Source organism: Zingiber officinale, chromosome 4A, assembly GCF_018446385.1.
Source record: "Zingiber officinale cultivar Zhangliang chromosome 4A, Zo_v1.1, whole genome shotgun sequence".
NCBI classification, from domain to species: domain Eukaryota; kingdom Viridiplantae; phylum Streptophyta; class Magnoliopsida; order Zingiberales; family Zingiberaceae; genus Zingiber; species Zingiber officinale.
Genome location: NC_055992.1, coordinates 89,344,669 through 89,372,124, shown reverse-complemented (window position 1 = coordinate 89,372,124; position 27,456 = coordinate 89,344,669). Strand labels below are relative to the sequence as shown.

Sequence of the window (27,456 nt, the reverse complement as noted above, 5' to 3'; positions counted from 1 at the left end):
AGAGCTATTATAATGCCTTGACAACCAAATCATTTATCTAAGTTTTTTAAATTTGAATTAGTCAAAGTTAATATGTTAACATTTTCATTCTTTGGATATATATATTTGGATTTTTAATAATTTACTTATATTTTATAAACTATAAACCATAAGCTTTTAACGTTTATATATATATATATATATATAATATTTAGTAGTAACAAATTATCTTATTTAATTATTAAAATTACTTCTTTGATATTAGAATAATTTATGTTTTATTATCGTTGAGTGACTTGAGTCTATATTTTGTATTGCATTAATCAAATGATATATCATATTAATATTAGTTCTTAATAAAATGTTAATATTATTTTTTTTATATTTTGATTTTCATTTTAAATGTAAACTAATAATTTTAATCTAGTGTTAGTTTTCTGTCTTTAAAACTAATATTTGCAATTACACATAATTAGTTCAATTAAGTATTAAAATAGTATATAATTGATCGGAAAAGCAGATTGTATTATAAAAAATGAATCGAACCATAATAAAAAATAGTTTGGTTTCAGATCGAATATTTTCAAGTTGAAAATTGAAAAATTGAACCGTGGTAGAGCAAACCAAACTGAACCGATCAATGTCCACCCCTATTTGTAAGTGCTTGTGTGCTCTCTTGTGATATCATAAGGGATAGTTTGTTGATATAATCTTGTTTTGAGTAATCTAAAGTGATTTTACATTTTGATATTTGGACAAAAAATTTAAATTAAGTTTTCCTTTGAGATTTTGATATGTTTTTGAGTGTGCACAGACCTGATAAGAATGAAGAACCTATGCTCAACGAGGGCGAGTGATGATAATTTGGTATGACGACCATAGAGACACACTAAGTATTTTGGGGGTCCATTAGTGGTGATCGAAGAAGATTGCATTATATGACCGAGGAAATGTAGGATAAGAAGAATGAAGGTGTTATTAGAGCAATTTTGAAGCAATGATTTGGTGTGGTCAACTTGGCAGCTCGAGGTTTGAAGAGATTGGAAAAGGTTGCAGTATGCACAAGGCAACCCCAGAGATCGCAAGATGAGAAGCATCAAGGAGCATTGAGGACGATAGCTAAGGGTTATGAACTAAGCATGACATGCGGAGAAGTCAAGGTTTGAGTGCATTCGAAGGATCGAAGTAAAGTTCTGATAGTAAGATTTCATGATGAGTAGTAAAGTTAAGTGACTTGTATCCATGGGGTAAGAGTAAAACCTAATTTAGGTGAAACTCAATTATTAGGATGATCATTGATACCATCAGTACTATCCTGCCCATACTAGGTCGATGCACTTGCGTGGTCCATCTCGAGATACCCATGTCATCATGCTCAGCCGATCTACAAATTGCCAAAGGGTTGAGGTCAACATATTCATATACATACCGACTAATCCTGTACAAGAACCAAAATGTAAAATAAGTTGTTGATACTACAAATGTAAAATAAGAAAGAGTTGGTGATGAATAAGGTTACAATACAATAATTTTTTTTAATACTTATATACAATTTTTCAAATTGAATAATTTTGAAATGACCGATCTAATTCTATAAAAATTTTCTGCTACCTATACCTATAGAGAATAAATCTAAAAGTGTAAACTTCTAGTCACCGTTTGTATTTGCCTAAGCTTTTATTTTTTAATTAATGTATGATGTAAGAGGTTCCTCCAAAATCAGTTGATCAAAAAGAACAAAAGAAAATAACTTTTTGAAAATGGTAGAAGAACAAAAGAAAATAACTTTTTGAAAATGATCTACCGACATGAAATAGAAGCTTTGGGGGATTATTGAATCACATTAAGGGTGCGTTTGATTCGAGGTTATTCTTGATAATCTTGGTTATTCATCCAAGGTTATCAACAAAAACCTTATTTGGTTTAGGTATTCGATGATTCCCGAATAATGTTCCATACCCGACACATCAACAAAAGGATCATGAAGCCCGGAATCGGAAAACCTCATAAAATTAAGATTTTTCTTGATTCCGGGATTAACAAATTTTTTTTACCAAAATACCTTCCGATAAGAAAAAACATGGAAAAAAGAGAAAAAATGTAAAAAAAATATTAAAAATGTTTTTAAAAAATTAAAATTTTTTAAAATAAATAATTTTTTAAAATAAATTTTTTTAAAAAATATATAGATTTTAAAAATAAAAAATAAAAAATTTAAATTTTAAAACATTTTAAAAAATTTAAAAAAATGTTTTTTTTTAAAAAAATTTTAAAAAATTTAAAAAAAATGTTTTTTTTTAAAAAAATTTAAAAAAAATTTAAATTTTTTTTTAAATTTTAAAAAAAAATAAAAAAATTTTAATTTTTTTTTAAAATTAAAAATTTTAAAAAATAAAAAATTTATAAAAATTTAAAAATAAAATAAATAAATAAAAATTAAATTTTAAAAAATGTAAAAAAAATATAAATATAAATAATATAAAAAATATAAAAACATTAAAAAAAATAAAAAAACACATACAAAGGTAAAAAAATACACAAGAAAAAAAAAGTAAAAAAAACATAAAAAAATAAATAATAATAATAATATTATTATTATTATGTATAGTTGATTTTGTAATTAAGGGTAATACGGTAAAATATTAAACTAAAGTATTCATTAAAACCTTCAAACAAACAAGTTTTTGTTGCATTACCTAGTTTAAACCAAACAACATTTGGTTATGTTTTATTCCCCATAACCTTGATTATGTAATTACCAGAATATTTGGTTATGTTTTATTCCCCATAACCTTGGTTATGTGATTACCTGATAATCACATAACCAAGATTATACATGATAACTTAAACCAAACACACTCTAAATGTCATCGTGTAAGTGCATTGTTATTATTTCCGTCTATTAACCCTGCCAAACCATTAACAAAAGTGTTAGAATTACAATACGATCCCTATTCACCCCTCACCTTCTTCAGCTTCAAGCATCTCACCTTGCTGCCCCAAGACAGCTTCTGGTGTCAAACCGACCGATTTGCTAATGACACAACCTAGTTCGGCACAATACCAATTGTGTTTGGGGGTGGTTTGTCAAAGACTAGACTAGGCTGACTTAAGTTGTGAATGGAATTAGCATGATCTTAAACAGTATAACCATGATGCCAAGAAAAAACATATTAAAGAATCAATCACTAGCTTTCACATATCCATCATATCTAGTCATCCTCATCCTCATTCTCAGATGAAGTTCTACTTCAACCTGGTGATCCTCATCCTCAGATCAAGTTATATTGACCCAATGTATTTAGAGTCAGCTGATCCAAAGTTTGTATTGTGATATTTGTCAACTAAACAAACAAGCAAACAAAAACACTTATCAATTCGCCTGACACTCAAAGTGTGCAAAGAAAAATAATGAGATTTTGTACCTCTTCTAGAGTTTCATAAATGAAATAACCCTTTTTCTCTTAAGAAACAAGTTGGGGGTAACAAAATCCCAACTCTACATCCATCAAATGATTGAAAACCATTGAGCATTTGCAGAGGAAATGCCAAAGTAAAACTAGATAAAGGCAGTCCGGCCGCCTCTTTTGGTGTGTCTATCATAGATGGCGTTGAATTTATCAACCAGATCATTCAAGGTGCTGCACGAGTTTTAAAACAAAAAATGTTGCACGAAAATGTTAGTATTCGCTATTTTCCTTTTATGTAAAAAAGGCAACATATTTTTGTGAATACTGTTAGGAAGTTTTCTGTACAATATTTTAAAACATATTCATACCTCGAACAATTGGTCAACATGGCAAGGTATGCTACAAGAAGAGTCTCATTGTACTCCTACAAAAGAATGAAGTTTTTTAGTAACTCGAACATTGGGATACCTGGAAATAAAATGTTTGGCCAAAGGTGAATATCATAAACTTATAATGGCAAAGAAATATGCAATGAAAGAATGAGCCAAAATGAGCAGAAAACAAATCAGGAGAGTCAAAGGCATTTAACTGACCATCAAGAAATCATCCTGAAACTTCTCTGATTCCATGGCTGGCAGTCTTCTCAGTAGACTCGAGACTTGTCTGAGAATTGAGTTATCCAGAGGGACTTCACCTGAGTGTCATCATACAATCAACGATTAGCAACTCATATAATACGATGCATGTAAATTCTAAAAGGTGAAGGCACAACTTCTGTCAGCCTACAATCAACAATTAGCTACTCGCACAATAGGATGCATATAACATACAAAGTCATCTCAATGCTTTCTTGAAACCACATGAAACAATACAATGGCCCTGGTATGATCCAGGTTAGATACTGCAAGATGGCATAGCATCATCTGCTAATCAATTCTTCTAAATAATTTATTATTTAAAGCACACCATAATCCCTCACAATAGCACTAACTAGCAAAATACTATCCGGCAGTTTGAAGAAAGTGAACATCCAATGCAGAGTTGGTTCTTCACCAGTACAAAAGGATAAAATTAATTGATGCCACACCAAGATGGATAAACTCACAAAGAGGAAATCAAATTCACAAGATGATATAAAATTTAATTAGTTGGAAGATCCAATAAGAAGTTTTGGATCTCTTTTAAAGGTCCTAAAAAAAATCAACTTATTCCTAAAATGACTTGAGCAAACATGCACCTATTTCCAAATAACTTATTCGCTAGCATAAGAATTAAAAATTACCTGAGTTGCTAATAGATCCCCAATTTTTAAAAGAGAAAATTCTTCCTGATCTTAAACATCCAATTTGCTATTTCGAATTTAAACTACATCATGGATGAGATAAAATATTTAGATCAACAGAATATGGAAAGCAATAAAGGATGTCATAAATAAGAGTAATCAGATTTACAACAAAAGATGCTATGGCATATCTTATAACATACTCATAGTAGCAGTATCCATAGCACAACACATGTCAACAGAAGAGATAACTCAATGCAGGGGAAGGGTGCTTGGCACTCTCAGCAGCAGATGGATGACATCCTACATCTGTGATAGAGGGAATACACTTCCCAAGAAAGATGGAGAGACCAGCTACTGCTACATTTAATTAGCAGCTGGTTCCTAAAGGAAACCACTAATGAAACAATACTGAGGACACCGTACATAATTTTGTCTTATTTCTTTCTGTTACTGCACACATTCATACAATCACATAAAGTACTTTTAAATTTCATACATATATGTGTCAAAATGGAAAAATAAAGAAGTTCAATAAAATCTTTATATGGAAGCCACATGGCCTATTAGTACACAAGTATTTTGCCGTACCACTATAGAGTTTGATTTGTATACTATATTAGTATACACGTACATTTTTCTATTATTTGTTACTTAGATCATGCTAACCCAATTATTAGGCTCAATAATTAAGTTTAGATTACTTCAAACAAGAAAGAACAAAGGAATCGATCTTATTACTCAGATTAAGATTTGGGCAGTTTTAATTAGATTTAGTTTGGTTAATCATGAATTTGCCTTCCTCTTGCAATCCAGGATAAGACTGCATATAAAGTCCTACACTTCCATAGGATCCTGCATTGACGGGAGCTTTGTGTAATGAGCTGTCCTTTTAATCATGAATTTGCCTTAGGCGTGAGGCGCCCAAAAACACATAGGTGCTGTAGGGCCTAAGGCACTAGGCGCAAGGTGAGGCACATGCCTTACTAAAGTAAGGCGCCTTGAGTATAAATTTTTACAATTCATACATATTTAGAGAATTTCTGCCAAAATATTTTACTAACAAAATTCAAATATTTCACAAACTATTAAATAATAATGTTACTATAAAATTAACTGTGGCACTGCATTTGTTTCCAAAGGGTGCAGTTGTTTCCCATTTTACCCCATGTAAAATATGGAAATTTAATAATAAGTATTATTTGAGAAATAGCCTTATTAGATTTTACGGGAATTTTTAAAAAAATTTCGGGATTTAAACAGAGTCGGTTATGACACGTTTTAATGGGATGAATATATTAGGCTTAGAGAAAGCTTGTTTGAGATATCAATTAAGTGAGAGTTGATTGATTTAATTAACCTATGATTGAGATTAATTAACCTAGGTATAAAAATAAATACCTAGGTTTCTTCTCTTCATTCCCTATTCTATCCAATCCTCATCATCCGCCCTTCCTTCTCTGTCTCTCGCCTCCCTCTTGCTGTCGCGACCTTGTCGCGCCACTCCAATCGCGTGACCTTGATTCACCATCAGCTAAGAGTTACTGCCCAACTCCTCCTCCACATCTCCTCCTTCGTCCAAGCCATCCCACACAGGGAAGTCTTCGACCAAGGGTAGGGAGCCACGATCTAGCCATCGATCCATTGTTGCCACCTCTGTGCACCATGGCTCCGACCATTGGACCTCACTACTCCAGTCGACCCCTGTCTCTGTCTCTAATCGTGCCTTCACTCTCGACTCTCCCCTCACAGAGAGATTTGATTCTGGTGGGGATTTGGACCATTGGTGGCTAGCTACAGCCACTAGATTCTCCACCCCGGGTATCCTTCTACCGCTAGGGTTAGTGCCGATCTTCTTCCCCTGGTCCGACGTGAAGCTCCCAGCAAGAATCCCTGTATCGGCCAAGCAACATTGTTTCGGCCAGAATCTTTGCAAACGTTAGTGATTCGAACAAAAATCAGGAATCAATTGAGGGTAAAATCTCTAATTTAAAGAGGTTATTGATCAATAATTAGGTTTAATTTTAGATATGGAGTGTTCATTGTGGAATTGGGTTTAATGCTCAGATGTAGCTATGTTGATTCATGATTGTGATGTAGGGTGCTTGATCTGGAAATCATCGGTTTCACCAAGCTCTGGCCACATTTTCCGATAGCGAGTTGCCCCGATCGCGAGTCAATAGAGGAGCATCCGGATTTGGGTGAGTTGGGAGATGAATCATGTATAAATCTAATGCAATTTGATTAAGGAAGAATTAGGGTATCTAAGCCAATGTTGATTGTGAAATGGTTAACGTGAATTGAGGCTCTAATTTAATTTAATCTTTCGGATGGATTAAACCAGGGATTGGGTTTAGATCCAATTTGATCAATAAAGGAAAATTAACCAAGATTAATCAATGATTTAGGGTTAGCTATATATTTTGGAATATGATTTAGCTATTTGTAATATATGTAATTAGCTAAATTACACATGTGATGCAAGACCCTGATTTGTGACAAGCATCTCGACATATGATTGTTTAGCATAATCAACAAATAAAAGCGAGTACTTCTTTCTTGGCCTCTATAGTTTATTGAACTTAATGCATGATTTTTAATTGATGGATTATACCTTAAATCTACTCATATTTATCCATGCTTGATACTTGCGTGCTTGATCTTAGAGATGATCTAGTAATTTCTTATGCAATCTTAGCTTTGGATATCCATATTCTGTAGAGTATACACATGTAGAGTATGTACTATAGGAAATACCATGTTGACTGATTGTATGCATGTAGTGAGTACACGTGTATGGTGTACACTATAGGAGTTAACATGCTGATTATACACATGATATTGAATATACATATATACGGTATGTACAATATGAGTTACCATGTTGATTGTACATTTGCATGTTGTGTGTGCACACGTATCTGGTGTGTACTATTAGAGAAATCATATTGATTATACTTATGTTGTGTGAGCATCAATGCTCTAAAATTCGCTAGGTGCTAGTCGGGCGCTAGACCGATGCCTAGTGCCTAGGCCGCCTAGGCGGGGGGACTAGGTGCCGCTAGGCGAATTCCTCGATATCAACATAATTTACATAATAACTCACAATATTACAACTCCAACATAATAATAACAAATTTAACATGAGTTTAAACTTACACAACTAATAAAATATCATTAGATATAAACTCAATATCATCGAACATAAACTCAACATCAAATTTATTCTACTTCTCTATCATTTTCAACAATTTATTTATCATCAGACACAAATTTAATATCATCATTGTGATTCTCCTCTTCTTCTTTGGATGCAAAATCATCCTCTTGAAGTTCTCTCACTCTAAAGCTTCTTCAGAATTGTAGATTTTCTTCTGCTCCACTTGCTTCATCAACCATTTGCCATGTGAGCCTAGAACCTAGTTCAACTTCATCATCTTCCCCATCATCCACAATCCAACCTTGTACATTTGAAGCATCTTTTGCAAGAAGGACATCGACATTCCTTTCTTTTTCTCTTTTTTGTTTGTTCAACAATCTAGCATTAAATTGGTCAAATACTAGATTGTTCAATCTGTTGATATCCAACCTATTTCTTTTCTTTGTATGAATCTAAAAAAAGAGAGAGAGAGAGTAAATATTATAGTTAGTAACATGAATATAAAACTTTAAAAATTAATACTTACTTTAATTAAAGACTTAAAGTTTAAAACTTACTCCCTCGAATATACTCTAATTTTTTTCACACCCAGATGAAAGCATCCTCAATGCCACTCTTAGCAAGTTGGGTGTGTAAGCACTTTATGTACTCCACCATACACATGGATCAAATGCATCATCATTTTTTTCACATGCTTTTGCTGCTAATGTTTTTCCAAATAACCCAATTTTGTCTCTGTAGTTTTGCCAATTCCTTGTTAATAATTATATCTTGTAGATCTAACTCTTTGGCATACAAAATTTCAATGCATTCAAAAATCTCTATCGCGACCTCCTCATAAAGAGCAATAGAACTATCTTTATAGTAAAAATAGAGATTCAACAAAAATACAGTGGTATGCAATGATGTATCAAGTCTATCCTTCATTTTTGACTCAATAATCACTACGGCTGATAATTTGATTCCACATTGTTCAGGGTCATCTTGATGCCTTCTTTAGCTTAAAGAAGCTTCTCATATAAAAAACCCATTAATGACTTTCTATCTCCATCTACTAATCAAAGAACTCTTACCAAAGGAGCAAATATTTTCAAACAAAATGTCACATCATTCCAAAAACTCATGCTTAAGCCAATTTCCCTTTGTTTTTGACCATTTACATTTCTTCCACATATCACTTGTAAACATGGCTCTTAAACTAGATTTTTTTAATTAAACTTTGCAATGTGAGGGAATTTGATGCAAATATAGTAACTCTTAACCGGACTATGTCTCTCTTCTTCGTGAAACTTCTCATCAATGACAAAGTCCTATGGTGAGCATAAATGAAGATGGTAAAAGACTTGGCTTGCTCAATAACCATTTATATCGTGGAAGCTTACCAATACTTTCAAGCATGAGAGTGTGAGTTGCATATAAACTCCAAAAGATGCCAAGTCACTTTTCTCTCATTAATTTAGCTGCGGCCATATTGTTGGTGGCATTGTCTATTACAATCTGAACAATATTCTGAGCTCCTACTTGTTCAACACACTTGTCAACATACTCAAAAATAAGTTCGGCTATATGTGTCTCATCTAAAGATTCCTTAGACTCTAAACATATAGTACCCAACTTGCAATTAACACACATTTAAAATGCTTCTTTTTCTATCACTACATGCATCTATTATGATCAAGCACACGTTCTTTGCCTATTCTTCTTCATGCTTCTTTAGCAATTATTTTGTTCTTTCAACTTCGGCTTTCAACAGTGATTCCCTAAGTTGATATTGAGTTGGAGGCTTGAATCCTAGTCCAAATCAATCCACTGCCTCCATTAATTGCTTGAAGCTATCATTATCAACAACATTGAATGAGATATTGTTGAACTCATCTCCCAATATATTGTTGAACTTGTTGAGTTCTCTCCTTGAAAAGATCCTCATTTAAATTTTTTTGGCGAAGCACTTTACTCCCACTGAACTATTTTCTAAAGCAATTGCTAATGCATATCTATCCATGGAGCCAAGCAGAAGGTTTTTTAATTTCATCTATCCCTTCAATTTTAGGACCTTCTTCGTCTATTTCACTGTTTACATTTATTTTTATTTTCTTGAGATGCTTTTCGACAACCAGATACATTTCTAGGTATATTTGCAATATGCTCCTTGATCCTATACACTCCCCCGACATCGTTTTTTCACACAACTTGCAATTAATTTTGTCACGGTTCTTAGGATCAATCAACATCTCAAATTCCCATTCGATGTCATTTGACTTTCTCCTAAGAATTCCAGATTCGAATTGAGTGACAGATGTCGTTGAAGATGGATTGCTCGCCATTGTAAAAACCTGAAAAGTAATTTAAGAATAAATTTATAGGATATAAATCAGTAAAAAATATTAATATAAATCAGTAAGAAAATATTATTAGAATATAAATGTAATTTATATGAATTAATAAAAATTATTAGATGTTTCTAAAATTTTAAATATAAAATTATGAATATAAATATGTGAATTAATAAAATTTATTGGAATTTTTTATTATTAAATATAAATTAAATAATAATATTTATTAGAATTTTTAAATATATTTTTTTAAAATTTATTCGGATAATTTAATTTGGGTGTATAAAAGCCTATTCGAATTACCCTATTTAAGTGAGGAATTGTTGAATTAAATAAATAATAAATAAATTTTAAAAAAACATCCCGACAACTCGTGACACCATCGTTGATGCCGCGCGTGTTCAGCAGCACTGCGCCAAACTCCAACGGCGTCGGACACATCACTGGAAGCTTCCGATGGCACCAGAAGCTTCGCCGGAGGCTTCCGGTGGCACCAAAAGCGTTGGGGACGCGTCCAACGCCAGCGACACTAGATGCATCTCGTGACCCTTCTGGCGCAGCCGGAAGCCTCTGGCGAAGCTTCCGGTGTCATCGGAAGCTTCCAACGATGCGTCCAGCGCCACCGAAAGGCGTCGGACGCTTCCCATGACATCAAAAGTGTCGCGGAAGGCAAAAACAAAAAAAAAAAGAATTACATAACATAAATTTAAAAACTTACTGATCGTCCAGAGGAGGCGAGAGGCAAGCGAGGAGTTGAAATAATTGAGGATTTAGGGCTTTAAATGCCAAAAAAAACCGGAATTTCCATGGCACCTAGGGCGTCCAACAACACCCAATATCGCCAAGCACCGCCGGAAGCCCGCCGCCGAGCGTGGCCTAGCACCGCCAAGCGCCTAGGCGGGTCCCTAAGGCACATTTTAGAATACAGGTGAGCACACATGTTCGGTGTGACTATTGGAGGTATTATGTTGATTATACCTATGGTGTAATGTGCATACATGTCTGATGTGATTATTGGAGATATCATGTTAATTATACTTATGTTGTAGTGTGCATACGCGTCTGGTGTGTACTATAGGTGTTGCTACTCTCTGTATTTGTTGTTTAGTAGACACCTATTGAATCTACCCATAATTATAGATTTAGATGTTAGATGGATCGTATAATCGATGTACTTATATTGATTGTGTTGTTGCATTGATGATGACTGCGTCAATATCATGATTATTTACATCATGCTCATCATTACACTATTTATATGCTGACAATTAAGTCTCCCTCTGTGGTTGAGAGAGTTGTCAATCATATTCACTGTCTATTCGGCTACTTAGGGATAGTGAGCTGGAGTTGGGTTCAACTTGTTCTGTTGTGCTCGCTCGTCCATTCTGAGTAGTGGTAGCTGGAGTCGTGCAGGTAATGACCCCTCGTTTATGCAGTTAGCTGGCTACTCTACATCCCCGTCTCAACCACATTGATGTAGTGGTAGCTGGAGATGCAAGCAGTTATCATAGTCCTGCCCACTCGGCCACACAAATATCGTGGTAGCTGGAGTTGAGTGTAGAAGTGATGCATACACATGCATATGCATATGATGCAGTGCATCTTTTGGAGATATATTTGCATATGCTTGTGATATGTTGCATTTGATATATATGTTATCATTTATATTGCTCAGAGTAGATGTTGCTGATCCCTAGCGAGTGTACTCATCACTATACTGTGTTAGATCCAGATTGAGTATGTGCATTTATTATGTCAATTATGATTATGTGCATTTATTATGTCAATTATGATTATGTGCATTTATTATGTCATATATGATCATATTCTTATTTCCTTACTGAGACTGTATACTTTGATCTCTATATTTTATATTGACCCTGCACTATCATGTCTATTATCCGCTGAGTCACCAGACTCACTATCCCCATTTGTACTTTAATGTTCCTAAGGTAACATGTAGATGTTGCAGAGTTACTTGGAGTATCCTTTCTGCTGGTCCCACATCATATCTGAGGACGGTCTTTACTTTGTTTATGCTTTACTTGCATTTCCTTGGTTTTCTTAGAGGATTCGGTATTATAACAATTTTAACTTAGACTTGGTATTTAGCGTTGTGGCTATCTTTACTGTTTTATGCTACTTGTTGTGTTTAAGCCGTGTCGGCATGCAGTTTATCATTTTGGTTTGGGTGACCTACATTTTGTTTTCCGCTGTGTTTTTGTTACAGCTATGTGAGCTGCTTATTATCCTGTGTGATTGTGTATGATTCCAACTGTGTAGGCTGTAGATTATTATATTTGTACAACCGTGTGACTATATATCCATGATTAGAATATTGTGACAAGGGGGGAGATGTTGTCCGTTTGTCGGGCAGGGACTCCTCCGTGGTGTGATAGTACTTGTTTCCCATTTTACCCCACCCGGCAATTACTGTGGTGTTGCGTTTAAAGAACAGTACCATTATAGTTCTGTATTTCAAAGAACATCACCACTGTGACGTTGATTTTCAAAATACAACATCAAATTGGTGAAATAAGGGCACGTCCAATGAAAGGTTTATGAAAAGTTTGTAAATGATAAAAAAAATGAATAAAAAACCTAGGACCATTTGTAGAGGTGAGGTTTGAGGTTTTGGTTTAAGAGTAGTAAAAACTCGAACATGCCCTTTTGTCTCAAAATTGATGTAATATGCATGGAGTCATACAATTGCATGTTATGAATTGGATCACAAAAACCATTGGAAGTGTTTCAATAAATTTTCATATTGTTGATGTGGCATATTGGAATCATTAAAAAAACTCATTTAGAACTCTAACAATTGGAGATGCCTTGAGTGGGAGGGGAGGTTGATGTTGATTTTTTAGGGAGAAGAAGAGTTAGGCAGCGAAATAAGTTTGTAAGAGACTAAGAGCATCTCTAATACAAGGTTTTTGGAGAGGTTTGTGAAACAAAAAAAAGCTCGAACTATTATGGGCATGAGATTTTTATTTTAAGAGCATTAGTGAAAATTCAAACCTATTTTTTTCTCTTGAAATTAACCATGTGAGTGAAGCCGGTAATTAAATAACAATAAGGTTTGAATGAGGTTTGAAGTTTGTCGAGTTTTTTTTTATTATGTAGAGAGTAGTAGGTTTTTATGTCTATGATGTGATATATTGAAAAATACAAAAAAAAGTTCATTTAGAGCTCTAACAATTGGAGATGTCGTAAGGGAGGTTGATGTTCATTTTATATGGGAGAGGAAGAGTCACGCAAGAAAATATATCGCATGCAAAGTTAATGAAACCTAATTAATTTAAAATGTAAGAGCAACTCTAATACAAGGTTTATAAAATCAAAAAAGCTCAACAAAAAAACTTGAATAATTATGAAGGTTAAGTTTGGGGTTTTTAGTTCAAGAGCAGATTTGGTTCTTTTTTCTCTTAGGGGTAGATGCAATAATTAATGATAAAATAATATTAAAAAATAATTAAAATGAATTATTTTATGAAGTATTTAATTAGAATGTTTTATTTCATAAATTGTTAGTAATAATTAAAGTTGTACTTCTTTGTTTTGAAAATAAATATATTCGATAAATTTTAAAAAATATACAAGTGACTATTATCATAGTTGTGAAAAGCGTGCAACTAGCTACGCCTAGGCACAGCTAGGTGCGCCATGTGCGCCTGGGCAATGACCCAGGCGCAGTACTTGAATGAAGCGCGCCCCTTTTGAGAGGTTAACATGCACTTAAGGCACGATTTTTCTCGCCTTATTAAAGTTTTAAAAAAATATAAAGCTCAGCTCATACCTTCAATTAGTGCATCTCCAATGGTTAAACCTCCCAATGAGCTTTTTTTGTAGTTCCTAATATGTTACATCAATGTCATATGAAGAATATAGAAACCTATTATTCTCCACAATAAAAAACACCTCCATACAACTTTTTTGTGAGCCCTACATTACAAATCACATCTCTTTATTTATTAATTTTCATTTAATATTTTAATTAATTATGATCTTTAATTTAATTTATTTATAATTTATAATTAATAAATTAATTAACTTGTGATTTTTAATTTATAATTTTCATTTGATATTTAATTAACTTATGAATTTTAATTTAATTATAGTCATTTATATATTTTTGTAAATTTATCGAATATATTAATTTAAACAAAAAGCCTGGAAAAGTAGGGTAAGGCTGCGTACAATGGATCCTTCCCCGGGACCCCGCATGGCGAGAGCTTCGTGCACTGGGTTGCTTTTTTTTTATTATTATTTTTTTAAAAAAGTACAACTTTAATAAAGTTTTAAAATTTTGACCCATGCCGATGTTTCGGTCTTAGACCGGAACGATATGGTTTCGGTATCGTATCGTGCTGTGCCGATATAGTTTCAATATTTTTTAAATATAAAATATATTAATTAAAAACTAAAATATTTAACATAAATATTTAAAAAGTAAACAATATAAAAAATAATCTTAAAAAAACAAAAATATATGAAAATAGATAAATAAATAAATAAATAAAAATTTTATTATAGTTTTTAAATTAAAACAAATGAAATATAAAATTAATTAAATAATTTTATTAAGGTCTAATAAAGCCTCTTTAGATTATCTCCATCATAGCTAGTGTTGACATTACTAAGGAATATTCTGATTTGATTTGACAACATTAAAGAATATTCCGATCTGATTTGATTTCATAATTAAGAGAGATTGACATAGAAGGAAAGGAATTAAATCTGTGATTAATAGAGATTGACACAGAAGGAAAGGAATTAAATTTGTAATTAAGAGAGATTTTTATTTTCCTTTTGTTTGTAATCTTTCTTTCTAATGTCTCTTGCATCCTCCTATTTAAGTTGGACTTCTTGTAAATTATAAAATAATGTAAAAGATTTAAGTTCTTTTTCTCTTCATCCAATTCCACATGGTATCAGAGCAATAGGATGTAAGGATGAATTTCAAGGCAGCCATGGTTGGCTCTGGTCCAACATCTTCGGATGCTGGGAGATGATGCCTTTGGAGGCAAAAGCCCAAGCAAATGCTCAACCGATGGCGGGTTTTCTTCCTGACAACTCTACTGGATCTCTCCAGATTACTCTTCATAAACTGAATGGAAAAAATTATCTTGAGTGGTCTCAGAGAGTACGATTGGCAATAGACGGCAAAGGAAAACTTGCGTATCTCAATGGTGAAATCAAACCTCCAACCACAAAGGATCCAAGATTCGAGCAATGGCGGTCTCAAAATTCTATGGTCACTGCTTGGTTAATAAACTCTATGGATCCTGTGATTGAAAAGTCATTTATATTTATACCCACAACTCAAGATGTGTGGGAAGCTGTTAGAGAAACATATTCAGATTTGGACAATCATTCTCAATTGTTCGAATTAAACACTCGACAGTGGAAAATGGAGCAAGGAGGTCGTGAGGTAACAACTTATTATAATAAAATGATGATTGTTTGGCAGAAGTTGGATTTGTTTGAAGAAGAAGATTGGGAAAATCCAAATGATAGTGCTCGCTATAAAAAAAAAATAGAAAGAGGTCGGGTATTTGTGTTCCTGGCTGGTTTGAACAAGGAACTCGATGAGGTTTGAGGGCGTATTCTGGGACGAAAGTCTTTACCTCCTCTAAGAGAAGTTTTCCCAAAAGTACGTAGGGAAGAAGCAAGACGATATGTGATGCTAAAAAATATTCCTGAATCAAAACCAGAAATGGAAGGGTCCGCTATTGCAGTTTGTGGTGTAGAAAAGCAAAGGCCTTGGTGTGACTATTGCAGAAAACCGTGGCACACATGTGAAAATAGCTGGAAGTTGCATGGAAAACCAGCATATGGAAAGAAGAAACAGGGCAGTGATAACAAGTTAGGGGGAGCACATGAAAGTCGTGCCCTTCATGTGAACCATTCTGATCCAAAGCATCAGTCTTCCTCAGAATCTTTTCCCTTCACTAAGGAACAAATGGAGCACTTACAAAAACTATTTCAGTCCCAATCCTTAGGAAATTCTAATCCTTCATGTGCCCTTGCTGATTCAAGTATTGTTCCCATCGGTACCCTTGCATGTACCAAATCTAATGGCTTCTGGATCTTAGATTCAGGTGCTACTGATCATATGACTAGTATTTCGCAATATTTCTCTTCTTATACACCAAGTGCAGGGAATCAAAAAAACAAAATTGCAGATGGTTCTTCTGCTACTGTTGCAGGAAAAGGACTAGTACCTATTTCTCAATCTATAACATTGAAAGATGTTCTACATGTTCTCATCCTTTCCTACAATCTTCTATCCATCAGTAAATTCATCCATGATCATAATTGTAGAGCTAATTTTTGTTTCTCGCATTGTGAATTTCAGGATTTAACCTCGGGGAAGATGATTGGGGATGCTAAACAGGATGGTGGGCTTTACCTCTTTAATGAAGGGTTAGACCGTAAAACTTGTTTCAACTCTATTTCTGTTCCAAATAATAGTGAAATTTTGTTATGGCATTATAGATTGGGTCATCCTAGCTTTCAATATTTAAAGTTGTTGGTTCCCAAGCTGTTTATTAATAAAGAGCAGTTAGTTTTTCAATGTGAATTTTGTGAATTAGCAAAACATCATCGATCTGTTTTTCAACCTAAACCATACAAAAAATTAGCACCTTTTACTATGATTCATAGTGATATTTGGGGTCCTTCTAGGGTTACCACTCTTTCTGGGAAACGATGGTACATTACTTTCATTGACGATCATACTAGGGTCACATGGGATTTTTTGCTAAAAGAAAAATCTGAGGCTGCAATGATGTTCAAAATTTTTTATAACATGGCTCAAACTCAATTTCAGACTCAGATTAAAATTTTTCGAAGTGATAATGGAATGGAATTCTTTAACAATATGTTGGGAATTTTTTTTTATGAGAAAGGAATTGTGCACCAAAGTTCATGTAATTATACATCCCAACAAAATGGGATTGCTGAAAGGAAAAACAAACATCTCCTTGAAATTACAACTAAGGTTCCTAAGTATCCAACCTATTTGATTAATCGAATGCCAACCCGAAATTTGTCGTTTAGAAGTCCAATCCAGGTTTTCACAGAATGCTTTCCTAATTCTCGGTTAGTGACAAACATCCCTTTAAAAATTTTTGGAAGTGTTGCATTTGTTCATAATTTTGATCCTAGAAAATCAAAACTTGATCCAAAAGCACATAAATGCATATTTGTAGGATACCCTAACAATAAAAAGGGTTACAAATGCTTTGATCCAATTTCGAAAAAAATATTTGTCTCTATGGATGTCACTTTTCTTGAGGGAACTTCATACCAAAACACTCATCTTCAGGGGGAGAACAAACCTAATAAAGATGAATGTATTGATAAATCTGACTTAACCTTTGCACTTGTTCCTAATGATGCTCTATCACTAAAAGAGGTAGAAAATGGGGAAAATATTGAGTCTATTGACAAACAAGAACACTCTGTGATAATGTCATCTCAAATAAACAATATGAAATAACATAAATGGATGGGAAACGATATAAAGGTCTGGCCTATTCAAAGAAGAAGGAAGGCCCTAGTTCCCAGCATCCTCAAGAATCCAATCAGAGGTTCAATCATGAAATTCATGATTCACAAGGACCCAATCTTCCAGGTAATCCTGAGTTTTCTAGTCAACTGGATCTTCCCATTACTCTTAGGAAAGGTGTTAGATCTTGTACAAAATATCCCCTGTCAAACTCTGTGTCGTATGAAAATATTTCACCTTCCTATTGTACATTTATTTCACAATTGTCTAGTGTATCCGTTCCTACCAGCATCCAAAAGCCCTGAATGTTCCTGAGTGGAGAGAAGCTATTCTTGAAGAGATGAAAGCTTTGGAGAAGTACTCTACTTGGGAGAAAGTGGATTTTCCTAATGGGAAGACAGTTGTTGGTTGTAAGTGGGTATTTACTATGAAATACAACTCAGATGGATCCTTGGAGAGGTACAAGGCCCGCCTGGTAGCTAAAGGGTTCACTCAGACTTATGGAGTAGACTACTCTGAGACTTTTTCTCCTGTTGCTAAATTAAACACAGTATGAATACTTTTATCTATAGTTGCTAACCTTGATTGGCCATTGAATCAGCTAGATGTGAAGAATGCATTCTTAAATGGGAACCTAGAAGAGGAGATTTATATGGAACCTCCACCTGGATTCACTGAGAAATTTAGGGGTAAAGTGTGCAAGCTGAGAAAGTCTATATATGGACTCAAACAGTCCCCCAGAGTTTGGTTTGACAGGTTTACAAGGTTTGTTAAAGGTCAAGGATATATTCAGGGTCAATCTGATCATACTCTATTTACTAAAAGATCCACCAAAAACAAGATTTCAGTGGTGATTGTTTATGTGGACAATATAATATTGACTGGTGATGATGCTGAAGAAATGAGCAGATTAAAGCAAAGCTTAGCAAAAGAATTTGAGATTAAAGACTTGGGTCAACTAAAATATTTTCTGGGAATGGAAGTTGCAAGATCCAAGAAGGGCATTGTGGTTACCCAACAGAAGTATATTCTGGATCTTTTAAAAGAAATTGGATTGAATGACTGCAGACAATCAGAAACGGCAATAGATGTTAGTGTTAAGCTTGGAGAAGTCAAACAGGGAACTCCTGCAGATGTAGGAAGGTACCAAAGATTGGTTGGAAGGTTGATTTACTTGTCACACACACGCCCTGATATTGCTTTTGCTGTGAGTATGGTAAGTCAATTTATGCATTCTCCATTTAAAGAGCACCTTGAAGCTGCATATCAAATTCTTCGATATTTGAAAGGGACTCCAGGGAAAGGACTCTTCTTTAGGAAAATTGATAAGAGAGGGATTGAGGTGTATACTAATGCTGATTGGGCAGGATCAATCACTAATAGGAGGTCAACTTCAGGGTACTGTACATTTCTTTGGGGTAACTTAGTTTCTTAAAGAAGCAAAAAACAAAGTATAGTTGCAAGAAGCAGTGCCGAGGCAGAATTTAGATCTATGGCTCAAGGTATCTGTGAGGTTCTTTGGATTAAGAAGGTCCTAGAAGATCTTACTAAGGAAATTAATCTCCCTATGAAGTTGTACTGTGATAACAAGGCAACGATCAGCATTGCTCAAAATCCAGTTCAACATGACAGAACAAAGCATGTTGAGATTGACCAACACTTTATAAAGGAGAAACTCGATGAAGGGATAATTTGCATGCCATTTGTGCCAACTTCACAGCAAGTGGCAGATGTGTTGACTAAGGGCTTGTTGAAACAAGCATTTGAATTTCAAGTCAACAAGTTGGGCATGATAGATATCTTTGCACCAACTTGAGGGAGAGTGTTGACATTACTAAAGAATATTCTGATTTGATTTGACAACATTAAAGAATATTCCGATCTGATTTGATTTCATAATTAAGAGAGATTGACATAGAAGGAAAGGAATTAAATCTGTGATTAATAGAAATTGGCACGGAAGGAAAGGAATTAAATTTGTAATTAAGAGAGATTTTTATTTTCCTTTTGTTTGTAATCTTTCTTTCTAATGTCTCTTGCATCCTCTTATTTATTGGACTTCTTGTAAATTATAAAATAATGAAAAAGATTTAAGTTCTTTTTCTCTTCATCCAATTCCACAGCTAGGAGTTGATTAAAATAATTAACCTAAGTTTAATTAAAAAAAATCTAAAATTCGACACCACTCGCGAGCTCGCACGACTTCGACGCTGCCGCGGGGTTGCGCAACCCCTCAGCTATGATCGCGAGGATTGCAACTTGCGTGACTCTTCCTCTCCCTAGAAAATGAACATCAACTCCCTTAGAGCATCTCCAATGCAAGGTTTATGAGAAATTTGTAAAATCCAAAAAGTTGAATAAAAAGTCTCGAATCATTGTACAGATGAGGTTTGAGGATTGTAGTTTAAGAGCAGTAGTGAAAACTCAAACCTGCACTTTTGTCACGAAATTGATGTAATATGCATGAAGTCATGCAACCCATGCTAAGAATTGGATTACAAAAAAGATCATTTAGAGCTCTAACCATTGGAGATATTTCAATAAGCTTTCATATTATTATGTGGCATATTGGGATCATAAAAAAAGTTCATTTAGAGCTCTAACCATTAGAGATGCCCTTAGATCTCTAAATGAGCTTTTTTGTATTTTCCAATATGTCACATCATAAAAATAAAAACCTACTACTCTCTCCACAATCAAAAAACCACCCGACAAACCTTAAACCTCATTGTTAATTAATTACTAGCCTCACTCACATGGTTAATTTTGAGTGAAAAACACATGTTTGAATTTTTCACTAATGCTCTTAAACTAAAAATCTCAAACCTTATGCCCACAATGGTTCGAGCTTTTTTGCTTCACAAACCTTTCCAAAAATCTTGTATTGGAGATGCTCTTAGTCCCATAGAAACTTATTTCATTGTCTGACTCTTCCTCTCCCCTAAAAAATCAACATCAACCTCCCCTAAGGGCATCTCCAATGGTTAGAGTTCTAAATGAGCTTTTTTTTAATGATCCCAATATGTCATATCAATAATATGAAAACTTATTGGAACATCTCCAATGGTTAGAATTCTAAATGAGCTTTTTTGTGATCCAATTCATAACATGCAATTGTATGACTCTGTGCATATTATATCAATTTCGAGACAAAGGAACAGGTTTGAGTTTTCACTATTGCTCTTAGACTAAAACCTCAAACCTCACCTTTACAAATGGTTCTAGGCTTTTTATTTAGTTATTTTGATTTTACAAACCTCTCATAAACCTTGCATGGGAGATGACCTTATTTCACCAATTTGATGCAATATTTTGAAAATCAACATCACAGTGGTGATGTTCTTTGAAATACAAAACTATAATGGTATTGTTCTTTAAATGCAACACCACAGTGGTTAGCAAAAGGGGTAAAATAGGAAACAAGTACACCCTTTGGAAACAAATGCAGTGCCACAGTGAATTTTATATTTACATTATTGTTTAATAGTTTGTAAAATATTTGAATTTTGTTAGTAAAATATTTTGATAGAAATTCTCTCTATATGTTTGAATTATAAAAATCTATACTCAAAGTGCCTTATGTACATCTTAAATAACTATGACTATAATTAAATTAAAATTCATAAGTTAATTAAATATTAAATGAAAATTATAAATTTAATTATATTAAAAATCATAAGTTAATTAATTTATTAATTATAAATTATAAATAAATTAAATTAAAGATCATAATTAATTAAAATATTAAATGAAAATTATATAGAGATATTAAATGAAAAAATAATAAATAAAGATATATGATTTGTAAAATCGGGCCACCAAAAAGTTGTATGGAGGTCTTTTTTTTTATTATGGAGAGAATACTAGGTTTTTATATTTTTGATGTGGTTTTTATATTTTTGATGTGGCATTGATGTGGTATATTAGGAACTAATACAAAAAAGCTCATTGAGAGATTTAACCATTAGAGATGCCCTAATTAAAGGGTATGAGTTGGGCTTTTATTTTTTTTTAAAACTTCAATGAGATGAGGAAAATCACACCTTAAGCACGCGTTAACCTCTCAAAAGGCGCGCGCTTAAGCGCACTTCATTCAAGTATTGCACCTGAGTCACTTCCTAGGCGCAAATGGCGTGCTTAGCTGCGCCTTGCGCCTAGGCGCAGCCAAGCGCACACTTTTCACAACTATGATCTGAATTAATCCAAAAAAAAAAGGGACTGGAGTCCAATAACACTAGACAGCACCGTAAATAGAAAAGCATTGGCAGTCTGGCTAGATGGATTAAAAAAATACTTTTAATGCTCACCTTAGGAGGAATGGGATAGCTCTGAATTTCTGGACTGGGTTGGTGTGGCCTACATGGTCAGGACTACAGTATGCAATCAAGGTAATATATAAATAGGAGACAGAAGATTTGGATCAATTAATGTCTGAGTATACCATAATAAGGCTTCAATCAAGGAGTTGAACAGCATCATGCAAACATGTTTTTTTTAAACAACAAACCATGAACAAGGGAAAATTTAATTTCCAATGGATTTATTGGCAATAGTTAAGACACCATCAACAAGAACAAAAAATAATGGAATAAAAGACTGCCTACACTTTTCCTCTCACCAGTGTATTTTCCTTGGCCCGTCCCTCAATGTTACTGATATTATGATGGGAAGAGCTTTAGGTCGGACAAGCATATAAATGCCAATATAGCAAAGAGTCATTTAGAACTACCTTTTGAATTGATATTCGGTTTAAACAAATGATCACATCATTATCAACTCCAATCTTCCCTAGTGTCACAAATTTTTGTTAATTTACCTCAATCATCCTTTATTTAACTAATCTCATCAAAGCAAATTATTATCATAATCAAATATTTATAGAGTTCAAAATCAAGTTGGATAGGCAATGATGCACACATAGGGAACAAGAAAAAAACTGGATTACAATGCAACATAGCTACATGTATGTTGACATCCATGTAAGTTAGTACTCACTACTCAGTACACTTTTCTATATTTAGTTCTAGAGAAAAGTAAGCAGTAAGATATTCAATTATCCGTGTGTAAAAGTAGCTACATCAGCATAATAAGAAGTCAATAAAAACATGTGACATGTCACAGTCATATGAAACACCCATCGAATAACAAAATGGAATATGGTAGACACATGAAAAGTAGATGCAAGCCAGTGTGCCTACCCTTTTGCATAGCAACAAGATACTGATGAATGATTCTGATCCTGCTATTCAGCATTTTAATAGCACTGTGTATGCCAGTAAGATGAGCAGCCACTGTTGAAGGTACATGTATTTGTGATTTCCACTTTCATAATGAATATAATATTATTCACAAGCTTAAAATAAACAATAATATGCCATCTTTAATGCAAAATGACAAAAAGAGGCTCACATTGAGTTGCAGCAGATCCACCATCAGATGGTTTTAGATGTGCCACATGGTCCACTGAAATTCTCTCTGCTTCAACAGTCTTAAATGGGAAAAAATACATTTGGCTTATAACACTAGTTAACATCCAAAATACAACTTGATGACTAGAAAAATGAATAGCACCTCTATAGTGTAACTTGATCTAACAAATATGAGCTGTGGGATTCCATCAATAATGTGCAACTCTGGTAAGATGATCACAAATAGCAGTTGCAAGAAATGTTGATTGTTAGTCATGCCTCAAGAAATGAATTGAAAATCCAGGTCATCAAAAACAAATAAAATGAACCACAACTTATGTATGCAACTAAGCATGCCAACTTAATTTGCGTATTAAAGGTTAGTGTGTAGTCCGGCATGAACTTCGCCAATATCACAAGCATATATAAATGGAAATTATACCATTGTGCCAACTAGAATTGGATATTATATAACATACCCTAGTGAGCTGTGTGGAACATTCAACAGATAGTTTCTCATGCTGCATCATCATTAAATCAATTTAGATACAAAACCATCATGTTAGCATAAACAAGCATGAGCAAACCATAGTATCAACTCAAGCAAGCCCTAGGTGCCAATGAACTTTGACAAAGTTCCAATATAGAAAGTTTACTGCTAAAGTATATGGAAGGTTCCCCCTTCACCAACAGATTCAAGGATAATCCAAGAACATACAGAACTTGCTGCAATCTAATAAATCAAAGAGAATTACTTACCATGATCGATAAGTACCTAAATTACTGTGAATTAAAGGGCATAGTTCTGCAATGTCAAATGCCTTTAGACTAATACACATGAGAATTTAGCTCAACATATGTGGGGAATCAAGCAAATACAGATGATCTTCTATTTGCAATAAGAACAAAATATCAAGACAGTATTCAGCACTAGAAACTATATATAAGGAAATCCCCCAAAGACACTATAGCTCATTCGACGGGCAAGATGGAGGCAGCATATCCAAGGGCAAAAATGAGTGGGCACAGAGAGAAGGTGACCAAGTCAACAAAGAAGGAGAACATGACCTTGGCATTAGACTGAAGTAGGTGGATGTGCCATGGCTAGAGTTGTAAATGAACTGGACATTCATGAACATGCTCGGCGATTGGTTCGACAAAAGCTCATTTATATGGGTTTGATAGTTTGCACACCCGTTTGGTGCACACTCCTGGGCACTTGGACCCGTCCAAGAGTGTGCACCGAACGGGTGTGCAGGCTAAACTCTCTCTCTCTCTCTCTCTCTCTCTCTCTCTATATATATATATATATATATATGTTGCCCAACTCCCATGCCCGACTTGGTGTGCGAGGCGCCCAGAAATGATCCGGGCACTCGAATGTTTGTGAGAGTCGCACACGGGAGTCAGATAGCATAATAGGGTTATATATATATATATACACGCACACCCACCCACACACACACACACACACATGCTAGTGAGCTCATAATTATAAATTAATTCCTCAATTTTTAATCTAAAATACATAAAAATTTAGTAATTTATATTTTTTACAATCTTAAATTATTCATAATATGTTAAAAATAAGAAAATATGTGTAATGCATTAAATCAATGGTTAACCTAAATTACAAGGACTACAATGTAGTTAGTTAAGCTTGATAAAAAGCTCGAGCTCGTCTCAACTCAATAAGATTTTTAATAAACAAACTTGAACAGGCTCGTTAAGAAAATGAACAAGCTTGAACACCATCAAACTGTTCAAGCTCGACTAGACTCAGCATTTACACCCCTAGCTAGTCTTCACCTCGAGTTGTTCAACAAGTGTTGTTGAGTTAACAACATATATTCATAGTGGGGCTTCCAAAATAAAGGTCGAGTTTTCTTCTTCCTAATGTTATGCTCCTGTTGTGGTCTCCAAATAGGTCATATGACCTCAACAAAACTATCTGAGAAGTTGTAGTGAGCCGCTATAAGTATCTCTAGTACATTAAATGGGTCAACTGTGGAATGGCTATGGTACTAGGTGTTAAGGATACACACAAGCTGAGAGGATCAGATACCAAGGATAAGTAGTGTTTGTGTATGGAAAGGAGAACCTAAATCTCCTTGGATTTATTGGGAGAAGAGAACTCAGATCTTCATGGAAGAGGATAAAAGTGAAAGAAATTGTTTGGACTAACTTGCTTGATATTATTATTGTAAAAATATTACAAATAAAGTTTGTCACTCTTTCCTAACTCTAACTCCTACAAAATATCCTCAGTATGAACCAAATTGCTATACAACTCTTTAAATTGAAACTAATTGCAATTATAAAAAATATATAATTAATACTAAATCAAATGGAAGTATTATGTTAAGTCCACATTGATCGCTGAATGGCAAGAAGAAACTGATATGACCATTAATTCCTAACATCCTTGAATGAATCCTACAAAATTGTAAGAGCATGTTCACGTACCACTTTCATAGATGGTAAGTGGAAGATCCTTTTGAGAATGGTTTATCACAGGATTTAGAAGAACATAAACTGGACTCTCATTAATGTCCATCAACTGCTTAACAAAAGATGTTACATAAGAAATAAAAAAAATAGAGAAATAACTATATCCTCATTAAAGTACTCAGAAAAATTGCAAGTGTAACATATAACAGAAGCATCACAAAACCAAACCAAGACAAGAAGCATCTTACAAGAACAAAATCTTAAAGAAAGACTCAAAAATTGAAGTATAGAATAACTTTCTAGTGAAATTTTCAATTTCGTAAAGATGATTAGTTCATTGAGACATTAACCTTTTCAAAATCATTTACATGTATTTGGTACAATAAAATCCATGCAGATACCAAATGGCAGTCTCATATCAATCTTTCTCATATTTTACACTACAGATGGACAAAGCTTGTGAACCTAAAATAACAGAAAATGTCATAGAATAAGATAGGGATGATTACTTTAGCAGTCTTACAACATACAGTAGTTTATTTAGTAGAGGCTATATGATTGAAAGCTGGGAAATCAAACAGACAAATCTTATATCAATCTTTTTCATAATTTAGATTACAAATGAACAAAACTTCTGAACTAACAGAAAATGTCATAGAATAAGATAGGGAAGATTATTTCAGCAGTCTTATTAAAATACAGTAGTTTAGCTAGTAGAATGTTGGGAAATCAAATAGCATCCCTGAAGGAAATAAACATGACAAAGTAATGTATCTAACTATCAAATTTACAAATGAAATAAATATAGAATAGGCCAAATGAAGATGGTCTTCAGAGAGATTAAGAAATATGATTTTCTTTGGAAAAAAAAAGAAAGACTTGTTTTATAATCCAGGTCATTGTGTTGTCACATCCACATAAATGAGCTAGAGCTGTACACTCTGATAACCAAGTAAGTTGCATTTTTCTGATCAAGAAGAATGAGCACAGATAAATTAATTAAGCCAACATTAAATAAGCCATATAACTATCCTAGAATAAGAAAATAACCAAATAGAACCATGAGATGAAATTGAGATCTATAACGAGAATGTCAAACTTACAGCTTTATGGATCTGCAGATCTGATTCTTGTGCTTCGCTACCCGTTGAATACCAACCCAGTATATAGAAGTTAGGAAATACCTTCTTATCTGCGCCAGAGTAAAGCATAAGTCACTTAAAATAACAAGAAACAACCAAACCCTAGAGCGGGATCAACGAGATCCAACACCGTCAGCAAGCTAGAATGCCAGAAACAGAAATGGTCATGGAAATAGGGCGTGGGAGTTTGATTACAGAGCTCTTGCTTCTTCTCGAGGAAGGAGCGGTCCAGGGAGTGGGTAAGGGGGTCGTAGAGGAGCTCGAAGCTGTTGAAGATCTCGACAGTTCGGCCTCTCTGGACGCCGATGACACATCCGAATACGCGGACCGCAGTCGCAGCACCGCCGCTGCCGCCGCTGCTTCCGCTACCATCATCAGTGTGATGAGTCTGGGCCTTGACACGGGTGTGGTGATCGGAGATGTTGACGATCACCAGCGGGTGGAGCTTGAAGGTCAGCCCGCTGCCCGCCGACGAGGACGCCATCGCTGCGCCGCCCCGCTCTTCGCCGCCGCTGCCGCGAGAGTCGAAGAGAGAACCCGATCCTCTGCCCTTCTCGCTGTCTTTCTCCTCTAGTAAAGTTCGTTCCAACTTTCTTTTCCAATTTATATTTTATTTTATTTTATCAAATTCCTTCAAAATCATATTAAAAATTCAACTTATGAAATTAACTTTAAATATATAAAATTTTAGCCATGCAAATTGTGCAGTGATAAATAATTTATAATAGAAAATAATAATATTAAATAATCAGTAAACTAATTTATTATTTGGAAGAGC

General features: G+C 34.1%; 1 protein-coding gene across 1 annotated transcript; it reads right to left on the bottom strand.

The window, feature by feature from the left end:
* Nucleotides 1–3,349: 3,349 nt before the first annotated feature.
* On the bottom strand, nucleotides 3,350–27,290 carry LOC121970121 (COP9 signalosome complex subunit 6-like). The gene is made up of 9 exons (XM_042520594.1): nucleotides 26,874–27,290; nucleotides 26,640–26,728; nucleotides 25,552–25,645; nucleotides 23,249–23,310; nucleotides 23,087–23,165; nucleotides 22,876–22,968; nucleotides 3,983–4,083; nucleotides 3,758–3,813; nucleotides 3,350–3,620 (listed from the first exon to the last, which is right to left on the bottom strand). The coding sequence occupies exons 1-9, from the start codon at nucleotides 27,160–27,162 to the stop codon at nucleotides 3,539–3,541; spliced, it is 945 nt and encodes a 314-aa protein (XP_042376528.1). The 5' UTR covers nucleotides 27,163–27,290; the 3' UTR covers nucleotides 3,350–3,538.
* Nucleotides 27,291–27,456: the final 166 nt, after the last annotated feature.

Excerpts from the sequence above, each read along its gene's own strand:
- LOC121970121 (XM_042520594.1), bottom strand. The coding sequence starts at position 27,162 with ATGGCGTCCTCGTCGGCGGGCAGCGGGCTGACCTTCAAGCTCCACCCG. Across the intron at positions 25,646-26,639 it reads ATCTGCAGATCCATAAAGCT|TTGATGGACATTAATGAGAG; the intron begins GTAAGTTTGACA and ends TTTGTTAAGCAG. Across the intron at positions 23,166-23,248 it reads GATCAAGTTACACTATAGAG|ACTGTTGAAGCAGAGAGAAT; the intron begins GTGCTATTCATT and ends TTCCCATTTAAG.